The following is an 18,505-nucleotide window of genomic DNA, read 5'->3' as shown; positions in this document are numbered from 1 at the left end:
TGACTGGGAAGGGTGCAGCAGCTAATTAACTGTTTAAACAGTTCTCACTTTATCTACCAGTGTCACAAAGCAATCAGCTCCCTTGCTGTCCTTGCATCTGTCCGGCAGACTTGCCTGAGGCCTGCGTTATGCGGTAAGACAGAGTCCATTTTTACACTCTTACAGCACAGCAGCAAAAATATATAAAATCACTAATGATGCAGAGCTTTTATCAATGGTCTGCCTCAGCTACTGTAGGGCCACAGAAACGCAACAAGCGACTGGTCTTTCTTCTCGGCATCCTTATTCTGGAGTAACTTTTCAAACAGAGCCATGCTTCACTGAGCTGGCAGGCACGTTAACTCGAAAACAACTTCCCTCTCTGTCCTAATGGCCTGATTTCAATCGTTCCAGGGACCAATCTAGCCAGTCATTATCTGTGTTTTCTAAATAACTTCTGCTACTCAGCGATTTTTCCATTGCTAGGTGCTGCATCCATTGCATAGTTAGGTGCTGATATCAAAACTGACAAACCTTCTGTCAATTTAGTAGCATCGGTGCAGGAACTGATGAAACAGATAGCCTTCCTGTGACAACCTGCAGCCATGCCAAATGTAGACACTATAAAAAAAACAGGTCTATACTTACATAGCCTCCACAGAGCTTAATCATGCACCCAATACAACGACAAGCAACTCTGCAGGATTTAATGGAGGACTGTTCTACCAGGCCCCATATGGTAAAACTGCAATTTGTCTGCAAGCATTCAAAACTTTTGGAGGTCATTCTTGTTACCTCTAGATACATACCTGCAATCGAACATCTTCCTCTGTACAGTGGATCAACTGTGCCGAACACTGCAGAGAGACTGCGGATGTTCAGGCTTAACATAAACCTGTGTTCATTGCCTTCAGAAGGAATAAAGAATATAAAGAATGTGCTTCTGCAAGCTGGCTGCACCACACCTGTGCAGCATTCCGGCAGGACCCCCTACGGAACCATGCAACTCAGCAAATCACAAGCTCCCTGCAGGTTCCACTCAATTTGCTGTGCAGGTTTTAGAGACTGATCTGGGAGCAGAACAGGACTCAGTCACTCTTGCATGTCGTTCTAATGCAGTCTGTGGAAACTTTAATGTATATGAAGAGTTTCTCCTGGTAAAAACCCTTTTAAATGAATAAAGACCTAGTGTGTGATGTGGAGCACCTGCCAGTGGAACACAACCCACTTAGCTCCTCACAGAACCAACCTTCCGTGAATAATGTATAATAATGATTGTGTCTCTAGTGCACCGTACAGTACAATAAGCTGAACGAACCCAATCAATTTCCTTAAAATGCTCTAGAAACCTAGTGTGTCTGAATCTTTGATATTGCTAATATTGCTTGGCAAGGCTTAAACAGTGAGAGCCCTACTGCACTCTGCAGTAAGTCAAGCACAAGCCATCGAGATCAAACCTGCATTTCATAAACCCAGGGAGTCTTTTCCAGTGTAAACTCCTGAATGAACTGTGTGGTCTTGACATGCAGAGACATTCTCACATTTCTTATTGTATCACCTTGTTTGTGGGTAGCTGTGACCCGGCGCCTGGCCGCTGCAGCTAACAGCTAACAGCGAACCTTCAAGTGTTCTTCTTGTCTTTTGTTTCATAAATAAACAGGGCCCCGTAAAGGGCAGTGCTGGACTCAGGGTAGAGCAATCCCCCAGAGGAACGGGTCATTCCCATTGCAACACAACGAGAAGTGTGAGCAGAGCCGGCTGGGACCAGCCTGCCCTTTCATCGAATCTCAGTGCTGCTTGCTTTGAGAACAGGCTGCGTGCAACTAGACAGGCTGCTGCAGTGACTATGGAAGCACCTGCCAACTGAGCATCTACTATCACCCCTTTATCTAATCAGATCTGCTCTTGCCCATTGTGCATCAACCTGACCGGTTGATTTTGCACAACAAAAGAATCAGTCATGCAGCAGTGTGGAGTAGTGGTTAGGGCTCTGGACTCCTAACCAAAGGGGTGTGGGTTCAATCCCCGGTGAGGGACACTTCTGTTGTACTTTATTATTATTTTATTATTTATTTCTTAGCAGACGCCCTTATCCAGGGCGACTTACAATTGTTACAAGATATCACATTATTTTTACATACAATTCCCCATTTATACAGTTGGGTTTTTACTGGAGCAAGGTACTTTACCCTTGAGCAAGGTACGTTACCTAGATTGCTCCAGTAAAAACCCAACTGTTTAAATGGGTCAACTCTCAATTCCAACAGAGCAACAACTAGCAGAGGTTAGATGCTTTTCACGTTAGAAAGGCGGTACCCACAGATTTTTGAAACAAAAAGATCCAGCTGGCTCTCAGTGTTTAAACCACTCCCAGTTTAGATACTCAGTGCTGAGAGATTTGATATTCCGTGTGTCAGATTTAGTGATTTTATTGGCTAAAACAGGAGCAAGTGGCTGTAGAAAAAAACCCATCAAATCATTGCTGCTTCTTAGCTGCAGCTTCATTGGTTCGAATTGCAGCCAAAACAACAGATTTCATGGTGAACTCCTGACCTGCAGCTCGAGAGGGCAAGCACATTAGAAAGCAGCTGTATCACTTCTCCTGTTCAGCGCTGTTAAATCTGCCGTAACCCTTTTAATGGATTCAAGGGGAGACACTGAGGTGGACATATCGGTTTTACAAAAAGGAATCTTTCACAAAAACACATGAACATAAGCAAACCGGAACGGAAATTAAATCTCTGCAGTCCTGTCCTGGGTAATAAACAAATTCAATAAATACATTGAGTTACTGTGCATGAGAAATAGGAGGAAAAGATCAAAGAAACTGAGTCAAGTAGAGACTGACTGAGTTTGGATGAATTACGCAATAGGAAACAGATCTTCCAAATTGGATTAAATGTGCAGCAAATCATCCAAAACGCTTGCACGTTTTGTCCAGCAGGGGGCTAGCAGCTGCAGTAATACTGTTGGAGGGTTAAACATAAAAGCTATTATAGTATTTATTGTATCATCTTTAGTATGATAGTATGTGGCATAATAGTAGAAATATGTAATACCAAAAACACAAACATCTTGAGGGACCTTTCCAGAGGTTGCAACGTGGCTCAGTTTTACCAGTTTTCTGCAGAACAGCAATGCCCAGTGCAGACGGCTGTTCTATGAGTATCGAATGTTTAAGATGTAACTAAAGATAAAGCTGAAAATAGGAGCTAAAGAGATCCCCGTCAGGCGAGCAGGACGTTTTCTCAGGACAGTACCGGATATGCAAGCCGCCTGGCGAAAGGACAGCGTTTATATTTTCTGTCAACTGGGGCCCTGAGCTCTGAGACCAAACATCTGTGCGAGATAGCAGGACTGGATTATAAACAAACAGAGATGTTACTGAAACACTGAGAATGTTCTGGAGAGGCTCCGAAGGGAGGAGGGGAGGAGGAGGTGGAAAGAAAGAAAGAAAGAAAGAAAGAAAGAAAGAAAGAAAGAAAGAAAGAAAGAAAAAGAAAAACAGACACAGACATTTCCAGGTGTCTTAAATCACAATTTGGAGATAGGAAACAGCAATATTGACAAACCAACCAACAAACTGTGTTTTGTTTGTCCCTTAGCTGTTGTGCAGCCTTACAATCAAACTGTACCTCACTGTGCGACAGCAGCTTCTATGCTAAGGGATTATTGGTAAATAAAATAGTGTGGTTTCAGACTAAATTAGACCCCTGATGGAGGCCGTCTGTGTTGCTAGTAGTGGTTTGTTTAGGAGAAGGGAGATGGTGTGGCTACCCCCCGCAATGCAGACTCTTGCTCTGGCACAGAAAGCAGCTGCTGCTGTTTACAGAGCTGTAATAATAAGCTGCTAAAAAGGCCAGTGCCATTGCTTGGAAGCCGCTTCGAGAGAATAAAAAAGAAGCGTGCGCCACCATTTAAGGTAATTTCTTGCTAAAATCACTCATCCTTGCCGCGAGTCATTGACAGGGATAAGTACTTTTAAATCAGGACTCAATTACATTGATCAGCAGTCATATAATACAACAAATCAGGGCTCATATTCCCCGCTGCTTGCGTTTCAGCAAGAAACAACAACAGCAGCGGGGGGGGGGGGGGGGGGGGGACTTAACCCCTTAGAGTCCTTGTGGTCTGTTTTATTTTGTGAACACATGCTGTATTGTCCACAGATATCCTGGACTTGCTCCATCCACCAGCACCCCAGCATGGTGTGTGTGTGGGGGGGGGGGGGGGTTGCTTTAGTGTAGTTTATCTGGAGGCTATATGGAATTGACAGCCCAGTGCATCAAGTGATGGGAAAAGCCAACAGTCCTTACAGTGCTGTTAGTGAATATATGAAAATCGTCTCTGTTTATTACTGTATTTGTAATCCCTCTCTTCCCCCACGCAGCAGCCTCTGCTTTCAAATGATATCAAAGAGTCTTTAGCATGAGGTTTAATAACAGAGTAAACATATGAGGTGTTTATCTCTCAGGTATTTATCAGTTAGAGAGAGAGAGAGAGAGAGAGAGAGAGAGAGAGAGAGAGAGAGAGAGAGAGAGAGAGAGAGAGAGAGGGGGGGGAAGAGTGGGAGAGAGGGAGGGAGAGAAAGGAGAGAGAGTACGCAACGAGCAATCCAGTCACATGCTAGGTGCTATGAATTATTTATGGAGATTAGCTTCCTTATGTAAATGAATTAAAAACTCAGGAGGATAAGTTACCGCGTCTCTCTAATAGGCCTTGGCAAGAAGGGATTCAATGAAGGAACAAGCACAGTTCACATTTGCTACACAAAACTAAACTAGAGGGGAACATGTACTAGTCAATCTTCAGAGTAAGCTGAATATGATGAATGCAGAACTTCATATTGATTTGGTCCAATTCAGGGGAACCATGGCCCCCACTTACTGACAAAAGGGCCCCGCATATTGCTTCCCTTGGTCTTGAATTTGGATGCTTGCTCGCACCGTGTTATAATTAGGGATGTGTGTTTTTGACAGTAAAAATTGCTTTTTTCCCAGCATTTGATGGTATTAAAGCAGAAAAATGATACAATACGCGCTTCTAAATATTGAAATGCTTACCTGAAAAACAGTAAAATTTCAATGTGTGTTGCCCAAGCAGTAATCTTCGATTTGTAAATGTTAGGAAATCTACATTATTTCTATATTGATATTTAAGTTTCGGTTTAGTTTTCTTGATTATTTGAGCTGGCGCGGTGAAGTTGTTCTGAGCAGAGTTCTGAACAGCAACTTAACAGCAACTGTGATCAGCACTATTTCATTTTTGGGAGAGGGATACGTCAGACTGAAAGGCAGACGAGACAGCCTCAGTGTGCAGTCTTTACTTTGCCTGTGAGATAATGTTTCTTTCAGCTTGAGAAATAGATTACTTTTAAAACGGGAAATATACAGAGAACTCGGGTAATTAAAGAATGCGCTTTAGAAGGCGATAATATTGTGGATGAGGCAGTGAAAATCTCGCCAGCACTAAAAGAATGACCCCTCCCCAACCCCGCCCCACCCTCTTACAACCAGATCTTGGACCCCCCACTTTCAGAAAGGCTCCAGCACCGTTGGTCCCACTTTAGGTCAAGTATCTGTTTATAGAATATACAAATTAAAGGTTCTAGAGATGACTAAGAAGGAATAACAGTTTATTAAATTAGCATATTACAAGTTTAAAAGAAGGATTATTATAAGGATTATTATAAATCTCTTACACGTTTGAATAACATTGCTAAAGCCTGTTGTTATTGTTATGTTGTTATGATTATACATATTATTCTACAGAAATATAACACATTTGTAAATGGATTAGTAATTGTTTAAACATATCCTTAAACTGAAGGAAGTCCCCAGGAAACTGAAACACATAGAAATGCAAGTGTTACATCAGGTGTGATTGCAATACAGTATGTGAAATTCCAGAGGGCAGTAACTAAACTAGGGACCGTTTATTTGAAGCTCAGCTCAATCAAAGCCCAGGTTTCGATATGAACCCGTCACCCATTGGATCCCGTTGGAGTGGCTGACATGTGACCTAAATTTGTGTCTCACACTGGAATTGGGAGAACAATTCGTGCAAATAGGAGGTCCTCACCTAATCATTGCTATATCAAAGCTAAGAGCACGTGGTCCTAAGATCTCGACTCTAGCTGCAACCTCACACCATGTCCTGTTATTTTTTTCCTTCACAAGACCCTTTTGCCAACGTCCGCATTTAGCCAGCGCCCCTTAGCCAGTTTAATTCAATTTTTTTCAAGCCTCTTCACTGAAGCCTGATGAATGCACAGCATGGCATCTATACAGTGTCACTAGAAAAAAGAGGCTTTTAGAAAAAACATATATTATTAATTTCCCTATCTGGCAGCTTAGCAGACAAGCTTACTGAAACATACTGGCCCTTTCATGGGCAGCCCAGGCTGATGCTTAGCTATTGTGAGACAATGGGTTTAAACACCCAATATGAGTATTTTCAAAATGGTTATTGTCACACAGACACACACGGTCCGTCACAGAGAAGCATAGTAAATTATAGCAAATGATTTCTGTGTTGATGCAATTCCGTTGTATGTCACAGGATTGAGTTTCTACACGGGAAACAGTTTTCTGCACTGCATTTAAAAATAAAGTAAATTAACACTGACCAAAAATGTTCTGAACAAGATTATATGCTCGGACAAAGAGACACAGAGACAGACCATCAAGCTTCCAAAGTAATGTTAAGAGAAGCGCAGTTCTCTCCAGAATAACTCTGAAATGAATGTCTTTCTTTTCACACTTACACACTGTCAGGCAGCAGCTATCTATGAATCACATGCCAGTTTATTCTACTGGTGCTTTCTGTTACATCTCTCTTTGTATAAATCATCTCTCCTGGTTTATTAGCAATGTTGTTGTCTCAAAACAAAAAAAATCTATAAACAGAGAACACAGAGAATAGAACCTACTTCAATGGAATCTGGACTCTACTTTGAAAAAGGCACAAATAGGAATGCTGCATTTTTATATAAAGGCTGAGCATATCTTAAGACTACAGACGTGCTACAACACAGGGCTTAGAAGACTGTTTTGAGGTTTTTTTATTTTAAGCAACAATGGAAAAATTTAAATAAGGCGTTCAACGCTCTTTCAGAAAGCCAATAATGACTCATTACATTTTATACAAGTTTGCATGACAGCATCAAATACAAATCCTCAAAAGCATAGAGAAACTGATGGAAAGGGCCTTTGTGGAGTGACGGACAAGCAATGATGTCACAAAGAGGTTAGACAGTGCTCTTCAAAACACAACCTTCCCCTCCCCTACTGTCCCTCAAACCAGACTGTAATCAAAAGGAAGGGATTGGGAGAGACATGACTAGAGATTCAGGCCGAAAGCTGCTCCAGACTGCAATGATGACGAGAGGGCCATTATATAAGCTCTATCGAAGGGAAAGAGCACTTAAAGAAGACAAGGCACAGCTTAGCTGTTTCATTAGCTCTGTGCATCGCGAGAGAAGGGTTTGTATTGTTAACTGTTTAATTGTGCTTTCTCTTTGATGTTGTGAAGAAGAGTGGGTTGAGTGGTACTTATTGGGATTCCATTCTGGTTAAATCCATTTAGATTATTACTGATACTGTAACCTGTACCGACTAAAATGCCTTTTATGATTTTGAAATAAATATTTCATTCAAAATCAGTAATAAAACATACAAAAAACACAGAGAGAATTATAGAGCACAAAACCCCCAGGAAGTGTAACATTGCAGTTCTGCAGCTGCTCTCTGCCTGCAGTTCATTTTGATAGGGGTCTGTGATTATTACTCAGTTTGCTGAACTACCGCTGTATATTAAAGGTGACACTTCCATACAGAATGTATTTTATCTACAGTATATCCCCTTCAGTCTCTTGTACCATGTTAAGTTTCCTATCGATGCATCTGTTTTATAATGCTTTTTTTTTTTTTCAAAGTTTTGGCAGGGCAACTTGTCAAACTCCGCAGACCGTTTTAAAATTTCTAAAAATGAAATAAAAAATGTGTGACCGAGATGGATATACATTCCCGGGAATGCATTTACTACTCCTCCATCAGAACACATGGACAATTGTGTATCTCAGTTTCAAGACAAGAGCATCTTGGGAAACAGTCCAATCCCATCCAAAAAACGCAAGGCAGCGCCAGCGAATCATTCCCCATTGCCAGATTGCTGTGGCAAGTGACAGATACGACAAGCCTGAAAACAGACGCCATGCACAAATGTGTTGCTGGTTCTGATTTCTGTGACTACTGCCAACAAACAGAATGTAATATAGCTAGATCTATTGCCAGAATGTATAAATGAAAAGAGGCTGCATTACCTGAACACATGGGTTCCAATGGTTTACCCAGGAGATATAATCTGTGTAATGCAGCACACAGGAAAACATCTTAATGCACCAATGTACACAGTTTTATAGTATACTACACAGTAATGTGTTGGAGGGTTACAGTATATCATATTCCTTTTTACTAATGGGACTAATGGGTCTTCAGTACTGTGTGCAGCACACGGTGCTGGAGTGTGGACTCACCCCTTTGATCTGCTGGACTCCACTGACCAGCCGCACCACTCGGTCGATCTCCTGCTCTATCCGCCCAGCCCAGTACTGCATTCTGCAGGGTGAGGAAGAGAAGACAGGTCAGCTTGCAGGGAGAGTGCATTTACAAACACAGACGCTCAAAACCCTATCTTGTATAATAGCAAGTCCTGCCTATCCTCAGTCAGGATGCTGTTCACAAAGCTTTTACTTCAACTCAGCTATTGGAAGAATGATATTATTGTTTTATCTCTTTGATATTCATGAAATGCGTGAGTTTTCATGAAAAGGAATGTTGTTGGTTTATTCATCGATGACACTCTAGGAAGGATTTTTTTTTTAATCAATATCAAAGTTGTTTTTTTTGTTTTATTATTTTTTCATAACCTGCACCACCTAAGACTCAGAGAAAAGAGCACATTCAGAGATTCTGGGTGGAGGAATGCTTATATAATCTGCCCAGGGGAGAGATCTGCCACACTGAATATTGCACAGTTTGCATGCCAGCCTACCTTTCCCTTTTAGCTTTTGTTCCACAACAAGCTGTCTTTTGTTTTATTTTACACCTGCCTGTTTTAGCCATTCCTATCCGACGTGAAAGGAATAGCTGTCAGGGCGTTTGGCTCACACTATATGTAATTCTGAACTTCTTTCCTCTGTGTTCCCTATCATTAACTTTCTCTAGACAGCTGAGAATCTGTTTGGCTAATGTGACATAATTACTGTGCAACTTCGTTCAAGAAGAACACTGCTGGGGTGGTGTTTAAGTGTGTGGTCTCAACGTTTTTAGAATTAGAAATTCTATTTTAGTTTATTAAAAAAAGCAAAAATGTTACTTTTAAAGTTGTATTTACTCATTAGAAATGTGGTCCTTTAATGCAGTACTTTTTTTATTATTATTTGTTTATTTAGCAAACACCTTTATCCAAGGCAACTTACAGAGACTAAGGTGTGTGAACTATGCATCAGCTGCAGAGTACCTTACAACAACATCTCACCCGAAAGACAGAGCACAAGGAGGTGAAGTGACTTGCTCAGGGTCACTGACTGAGCTGGGATTTGAACCAGTGACCTCCTGGTTACAGGCCCTTTTCTTTAACCACTGGACCACAGAAGTGAAATCAGTATAAGCTGTCCACTATTAGCCCTCTGAGTGGACAGAATATCACAAAACCACACCCATTCAGCACACTGGACACAGGGCATCTGTATCGGTAGTACGTGGATGAGGCAAGCTTGCTGTGTTATCCCCTGTCCTGCAGATAAAGGCAGATTTCCACTTCCATTGCTACCAATCCAGCTTCTTTCACAAGCACCAAAAACACAAAGTGGTAATATTGCTAACCTGCGACTGACCTGTCATGTTTATTGTTACACTATTCATCTCTCTCAAAGACTCAAGCTGCTGTACAGAACGCATGCATAATTCAATCTGCTATTACATATGCAATATCCTTGTCACAGGCTCTTATCAAGACAATCAATCTGTACGTTTGAAACAAATGCAACGGAACAGCTTAAATGGCACAATCTGAGGGTGATGTCTGCAGATTCACACTGGGGACCGCGGACGCTGCTCTCATCTGCTCATCCCATAGTCTATTGTATGAAGAAGGATATCTGTCTCTGCAATGCAAATTGGAGCTGCGCTATAGTTCAGGTGTGTAGAGACTGAACCCAACTCTGATTAGTCTTACAGAACGGCGGGGCAAGGAATCAGCACTTAAGCAAACACAGCAGCTCTTTGCTAAAGACTCGGGAGACAATCCCTCGAGGTGATCTGAGCCACGCTCATTAATCATTCAGTTTTCACCCCGTGAAGCGCCGGGCCCTGTTAATGCGGCCTGGTTTTTCATTGGCTGGGAGGAATTCAGATTCAAAGAAGTTTGGCAATCGGATTGGACGCCACAACGGAAAAGTTACTTTTTGTAAATGTCGGAATGCACCAATCAGGGCACCACTGGGCAACATCAGCATTACATAAAGAGATATGATGAACCTGAGAAAGAACCTGTCATTCCTAATATTATCCCATGGATCGAAGCCCTTCTCGAGACGAATGGCGGATGTATTGAGCAGTTAATGCATCAACATCGGCAAGTTTTCGCTGCACTGGCCCCTGTGACCTGGAGTGGTAGTTCTAGAATCTCATTGATGTCATGGGATGATTCCACTACCCAGCTTCTATTGCTTTGAGGTGCATTTTCCACAGTTTACTGAGGTGTGTCACAATCAAAGCACAGCAAAGGGCAGTCAAATAGAGTTAAAATACAGTGAATGTTTCAGCAAGTGATGGAGATCACAGAAAAGTATAGCTAAATACTCTATAGTAAAGCATGGTCATTTTCTTGGGGGGGGGGGGGGGGGCTGTGCTAAAAACAAAAAACACATATTTATTTATTTATTTATTTACTAGGATATATTGTAAGACAAGCACAGCCAACAGATTATTTCGATAAAAGCCAATTAACAACCAAAGTCAAGAAGTCAATTAATCACTGTCCTTCCCCCCTTGTTGTACGCATGACCAGCCCTCTGAAAGCCAGGTCCCTGCATTTCTATCACTCCAGTATAATCCCTTTTCTTATCCTAGCTCCTCTTTGGGTGCCAGAACAGGGCTGTTTGTTTGACTGGAGGTGGTGGGTGATGAGCGGATTGAAACCACTGGAACTGATCAGGAAGGCAGGGGTCTGATGTGCACAAAAAACAAAAAAATAAGCTGTTTGTTTTACTACAATTCAGTAGAAGGCAGGATCCACGGAGCACATTTTAATCTGACAGGCTGTTAGAGGGGGCTGCATTTAATAACGTGAAACATCTGCCATGTTAGAATGGGCCAAAGCTGCTGCCCCATTGTTGGCCAATGATGATAACCTTTGACCCCCACCTCTCAATGTGTGTCTTACTTGCATACAGAAGCCAGTTTGAATTTGGTTAAGCTAGTTTGCACCTCCAGTACAATAATACTGCATCAGAGGACAGCTTGCACAGTAGCGCAGAGACAGGCAGACAAAATGTGGTCATTCTAATAGCGGCTTTTACAAAATCTATGATAAATGTGTGCAATTAGTTTATGCTAACACAGCATACAATGCTGCAAAAAAAACATCAGTTAATCACAGTTGTTTTTTATAGTTTATTATTTGGCCTTTAAAAAAAAAAGTCTTTCTGGGGCTTTAACTTCAGAACAAGGAGGGAGGGAGGGAGGGGGGCAGTGAGAGGTAAATGGAGTCAGTAGCAGCCTGTCAACTGGAGTGAACTGATGGGGGGGGGGGAGGCAGGCAGCCAAGTGGACCCTGAACCACCACGGTGTCCACTCACAGGCCTACACCAAGGCATCAATAACTGTATTCAGAGAGCCGCATGGATACATAAGTAAGAGTCGATGGAGTAACATGTACGGCTCATATGTGTGTGCGTCAGCCTGATCAAAGAAATAAATTCTTCAAAATCAGCTTTGTTTATTGCCACTTTCATCATGGCATGCCACATGCTGGCCACTGAAGGAATCCAGGGTTCTTACTATGGGAAAGGGTTTGTTTCATGAGTTAATGTATTTAATGAGATTCATATAGCCGAATCTCTTATAGAACTGCAGTACAATATTTAGATTTGAGAAGCTCTGAACAGTGTTAGAGACGCTCAACAAAGCACAGGATGACATTCCCAGCCTGGGAATTAAGTATTTTGCTGCATATTTAGGTGCCAGGCGGATACGCTGCACAGGATATGAGAATGTGCTCTTCAGGTAAACCGAACCAGGGATCTGTTTTGGAAGGTTTTGAGAAAAATGATTTGCACTCCTCTCTGTGTAAATAAAAGTGTCAGGTAAGGATTTAACGTTTTTCATCATTTCATCCTGACCAGAATAAAATATAGACACTACGATCACTGAATTCCAAGCTCAGAATGCATCCAGAATGGGAAGAGGTCTGGGTGGCACCATGGACTTGAATTGACAATACAAGTGAAATGAGTTGGGGGTCTCTTAGTGGGCAGTAGTCCACATCACAAAGCCCTGTACATTCTGCACTTGGCACTGTTCTGTAACTTTCCAAAGTCAAAGTTTCCAAATTGTCTGTTGTCTATACGATTAAATGAACCATTATTAACTCGCTTCCAAACATCTTAATGGTTGGGTACTGTAAGGCTCACTTAATATGTCTTGACTTGTCTTTCGTTTTTAGGTAAAGTGAGGGCCCCAGTCGTTACTTAAGGATTATATTCTCCGAGTCGATCGGATCAGTGAATTGGTTTACATTTGTTTAGTCAATTTGAAAGACAGCATTCTTTTTTTATAAATAGAAGGGAACACTTATAGCAACCTAAGTACAATAGACAAACATTTTGGCGAGTGTCTGACTTCAGCATTTCCTGACACATCAAGTGTCAAACCACAAGCCTCAACTCCACCCCTGTTCTTTTTTGTAATGCTGAAAGATGCCAAAATAGAAGAGAACAGTTCAGGATTGAACATGTCAGTGAGGCTATTCATTTGCAACATCAAGATCTCAAGAACGTTTTCATTAACAATTACAGTGAAAACCACTTAATGAGGTCACATTTGTAGGCTTTCTATTGGACGTATAGAGCTGCAAAGAGAATAGAGCTTTTTTGATTAAAAAAAGCAGATGACGATGCACAACCAGAACATCACACAGTCATTCACACTGACCATCAAGAACATCACACAGCCATTCACACTGACCATCAAGAACATCACTCAGCCATTCACACTGACCATCAAGAACATCACACAGCCATTCACACTGACCATCAAGAACATCACACAGCCATTCATAATGCCCAACCAGAACATCACACAGCCATTCACACTGCCCAACCAGAACATCACACAGCCATTCACACTGACCATCAAGAACATCACACAGCCATTCATAATGCCCAACCAGAACATCACACAGCCATTCACACTGATCAACCAGAACATCACAGCCATTCACACTGCCCAACCAGAACATCACACAGCCATTCACAATGCCCAGCCCGAGGCTTGGTGGTCCAATGGTTAAAGAAAGAGGCTTGTTACTAGCAGGTTACTGGTTCAATCCTAGCCACTGCCTCACTGTGTGTGACCCTGAGCAAGTTACTTAACCTCCATGAGACATAAAACCGAGGTCGTATTGTAAGTGACTCAGCAGTTGTGATGCATAGTTCACCCCCAAGTCTCTGTAAGTTGCTTTGGATGAAAGCGTCTGCTAAATAATAATAAAAATAATAATTAACCAATGGTTCTTTTAAGCAGTTTTGCAATTAACTATCCAATTCTTGTCATCTCCTAGAAAAAAAAAATTTTCTGAACATTTTTAAAGACATGTTTAAAGCGGCACAGAACGAACGCTGACTTTGAAAAGGTCACTTAGCAATACAAAAAAAGCTTAATGATGAGACACTGGTACAGAACACTGTGACGTTAACTGCCAGTGACAAAGCCTCCATCCCCGAGCAAAATGTGCTCCTTATCAGTCTCTTCTAGTCTGTACACAAAAATGCACGCTTTGCACTCAATTAAAAAATGCAAGGGTGCACTAAATGTGGAGATTTATCTGAAGTGATGCTGGAGGCTAAATTCGAACCCTGCGTCACCTTCCCCCCCCCCACCCTCCCCGTGTCACATCTCCTCGCTGCTCAAAACTGTCCCTAGAGGACCCACTTCTGGGTCCTGAACCTCCTTGCTGGTGGCGCTCTCTGCCCAGTCTTCTTTCTGCCCTGTGATTATGAGCCCTTGTCCAATGGGCTGTGAGAGACTTGGCAAAGTCCTTATTATTTCTCATTGTTCCACACTCACACCAGAGGATGCTTCACTTCATGCCAGGAAAACTAGTGGAAAATTCCTCTTCCCAAAACAAAACACAAAATAAAGCAAGCCAGCAAAGTCCCACCCTTTGTACCATATAACCATGCAAATAGGGGAGTATGAAAGATAAGCAAATGGGCTTGCATGCGTAATTATTTTACAAAAGAGTTATAGGAAGAAGAAAGTAAATCAGTATTAGAAATACAATTATTAGGCTTTGACATGGTCTCTTATACTTGTTACACAACTTACAATGCTGTTGTAAAATTAATTCAAGTTCATAACCATGATAGCACCCACACCTTGCATTTGCTTTCATCTTCAACCATAGGGGGCTTATACTCGGACACAGGTGCATGGGCTAATATACAAAACCAAAGGAGTAACTGCATTTCCACTGTGAATACCCAAGTATATGCTCATGCACTTGCACATCTGTATGGGAAGCCATAAATAAAACAATATGCTTAATAAATGTGAAGAAGGGAGCTACACGCAGGTGTATGGTACTAGATATTTAATATAGCATGAAAAACTAATGCAGTATTTTGGTGACCAGTAGAAAATTGTTTCAGTCTGCTTATGATTCTCATTGGGAATGCAGTGGCACTGCACAATGTCCTGTACTAATGGCAACACAAGGGCATGAGGCTGGCATAAGCTGCCACTGGTAGAATGGTACCCCAGTGGTAACATTTCATACCATTGGTATAGCTATCTTATGAATGCAATATATTCCAGCTTCCCTGGTGCAGATGTTTGAACCTCTGCTTTGTGTCAATCGTATTGCCATTTATTGTGACATGCCAATGGCTATATAAGGATACCAGGCTGGTTTTCCATGGCACTTAACTTTTCAGAACAGAGCATTTTTGAGCAGCACCTGGAAGCTGAGCAGAAACGGCATCTGTTCTAAATAAAGCAGAATTGTCATGGGAATTATTATTTTGCTGCTTTTTTGTATAGCAGCTGTCAGCAGCAAGGACTCCTAATAGAATTTGATTAACCTCGGGAGAATGCAATGTTAACAATCCTAGCACACATAGTACAGGAGAGGCTAATCCATTGTGCTCACCACTCCGATCTACTCTACCAACCGGTCTGCTCCTGCAACAAAAACCCTCTAATGCCTTTTGAGCATTGCTCTATTCATTCTTCATTAAAACATTCTGCGTTTTAAAACACAGGTATAGTTTTCACTGATTAGGCTTACTTTTAACTTTGATCCTATGGGCATAGTTGAGGACTAGTAAAAAATACAGAATGCTATGTTTACAGTCTTTCTGAGCAGTTCCAAGTACTGTTGCTTGAATGCTGACAACCTGCTTAACAAAGTGCTATTTATGCTATTTATATATCTAATATGGCTATTTATCATGAATATTATGCAATGCTCTCTGAGAATCAGATCTGAATTATGCTACAATGGATTCACTGGGCCCTATGTCACTAAAGGGAACATGCCCTAATGAGCACAATAGTTCTAGGGATGAGAAGAGATTTTACATATGCTCTTTTTCTTCCCGGTATAGTGAACACTGTCCACATAAAGGCCTGTATTTATTAAATGTGAAAATCACTGGAATATAAAAGAAGTGCAGCTGAGTACAAGCATCAGCCATAATTCCCAGTTCAGCTGGAGGCATTGTTCTCCTTTCACCGTCCCATTGTAGGAGCACGCGCTTCCAAACCCAAGGTTATTCCTGGATTCAGTCCTTCTCCTTTGAAACAGATTGAAACGCGTCTCACTCAATCTGCTAGGGATGTAAGCCCCACCCCTGCTGGCCTGCTCTTGATGAACAGGGTGAATGATGCCAATTTGAATATATACATTATTATTATTATTATTATTATTATTATTATTATTATTATTATTATTATTATTATTATTATTATTATTATTATTATTAATTATTATTATTATTTTACTGCAGGTATCCCTTTATTATAACCTATTCAATATATCTAGGAAGCTCACATTGGTCTTCAGTATTCTTTTATGTTTCAGTTGATTTTTTCATTATGTCACCCATGTATTCAATGTACTGTAATCATAAGCCCTTTTCAGTGAGAGCGAATATTGCAGAATTAAATGTTTACAACCGCTGAGAGGTATACACAAAATACCATTGCTGCTGCTTCGCTGTACCATGCTCAGGTGAGGATTATTTTCCATTACTGTTTGAGGCAGCCTTTGAAAAAACGTGTATCAGGAATGTAAAGGAAGTTATGGTTTTGGGTGCCTCATATTCCCGATACATTATATGTATGTATGTATGTGTGTATGTATGTATGTATGTGTGTATGTATGTGTGTATGTATGTATGTATGTATGTATGTATGTATGTATGTATGTATGTATGTATAATAATAATAATAATAATAATAATAATAATAATAATAATAATAACTTATGTGCACGACATTAATACAAAATAAACTATAAATAAAGTAAATACTACACTGAAGTTCTTACAACGGTATTGATTATTTTGCAAATGCATGAGTTTCAATGTTATATAGTTAAAATGTCTGGTCCAATACTATTCTTCATAATAACCAGGTAAAGCACACAGTGACGGGTAACAGCAGTATGTACAGCAAAGAAAAAAAATCCATACTATTTTAATAAACAACTACAAATAATAATATTTCCATAAAGAAACGGGAAAAAATGTTGACAATGTCATATTCATATGATTGTATACATTTTATATTAGCAGAATTTCATGCCGCTACACTATTAAGAAATCTCTTGGGTGCGTGAACAGTCAGGACCAAGGACAGCGGTGCCGTTTAACATCAAACAGTATGTGTCATTTTGTCCGTCTAGATCTGCTACATGTTATTGCTCTATGAAGCAAATGCAATCTTCGTTTTCTAACGAGGAATCTGCTAGAAAATTCACTGTCTTTAAAATGCATAGACACTGCACAAGCTCTGTCGACGGCACAGATCACGGAGAATGCACTTCAGCTCCAGTTAAAACACTCCACAGACTCCGATCCTTATCATAATACCGGTACACGCACGAATTGTACTGCAGGTCTGTCTGTACCTATCATTCCAATGCAACTCCTCACAACTGTGTGTCAGAGAGTCGTGCGGGATGTGCAATCTGTATTTTTGATCAGTGGCAAAAAATAAATATATGTTTTCGTGTTGTGAAGTATTAATTCAAATTGATAGTTACAGGTATTCATTGTATTATTTTCTGATACAGTATAGATAGATAGATAGATAGATAGATAGATAGATAGATAGATAGATAGATAGAGTATCAATGATACAATTAATACCAGTCACTAACATGAATTTGAATTAATACTTCACAATACGAAAACATATATATTTTTTATTGTATTATGTACTGCAGATGTAGTTATTTAATACCACGATAGACTGGCCAGGCTCTTTCATACTACCTTCCAGGATTAGAGCTTGTATGAATCCTGGTGTAACCTACTGTATCTGTTAAACCAAAAAGGGCAGGTTTCTGCTTACAAATACACAACGCTATACATCGACCATGGGTATTCTGTGTGTAGTGTTGCAGAAGAAAAGATAGCGGAACATTTTGAAGACAGTACAATGTGTGTATGTAATAATAATAATAATAATAATAATAATAATAATAATAATAATAATAATAATAATAATAATAATAATAATAATAATAATAACACGAAACAGGAACTCTGTATCAACCCCGCATAAAGAATGTAAAGCTTAACACAAAAAACCATTTCATATTTAATAACACGAGTCTAAATATGTAGTGGCCGTGTCGGTTCTGCAGTGGCTCTATTGAAAACTAAGTCATGCCAAGGAATGGAAAGGAAGCGTTCGTTTAAAATGCAGCCCAGTTGAAAATGCCGTAGCTCTGATGCGCGCGCCTAATCGCCTCAGCTGCTGTACCATTCCGACCGTAGCCTGCTACTGCCCCGCCGTATGCTTCCCACATCATAAAACATTTAGATGGAAACATGCAGCTGCATTGACGAGCTAAAACAAAGCGTGGGGGTTCTGGTTTTAAAAGAAAACGAAGCGCTTTACCCAGTTTTACACATTCCAGAATGGAATGTATACATCATGTGACTTATCGGCTACTAGAAGCCAAAAAGACTAACCAAAAGCAGGTATAGACATTATCCTTAAACTGAACA

General features: G+C 40.7%; 1 protein-coding gene across 2 annotated transcripts in view; it reads right to left on the bottom strand.

Annotated features, from left to right (window-relative positions):
- The window catches only part of LOC117412565 (voltage-dependent calcium channel subunit alpha-2/delta-2-like), a 180,820-nt gene that overhangs the window by 161,382 nt on the left and 933 nt on the right, over positions 1–18,505 (bottom strand). For both annotated transcript variants that reach the window (XM_058999924.1, XM_058999925.1), the window contains exon 2: positions 8,516–8,597. In XM_058999924.1, coding sequence (XP_058855907.1) covers positions 8,516–8,597 — 82 coding nt within the window. The remainder of the gene's footprint in view (positions 1–8,515; positions 8,598–18,505) is intronic.

This window comes from Acipenser ruthenus, chromosome 25, assembly GCF_902713425.1.
Source record: "Acipenser ruthenus chromosome 25, fAciRut3.2 maternal haplotype, whole genome shotgun sequence".
Classification (NCBI taxonomy): domain Eukaryota; kingdom Metazoa; phylum Chordata; class Actinopteri; order Acipenseriformes; family Acipenseridae; genus Acipenser; species Acipenser ruthenus.
The sequence above is the reverse complement of the archived record's forward strand: the minus strand, read 5'-3'. Positions and strand labels throughout refer to the sequence as shown.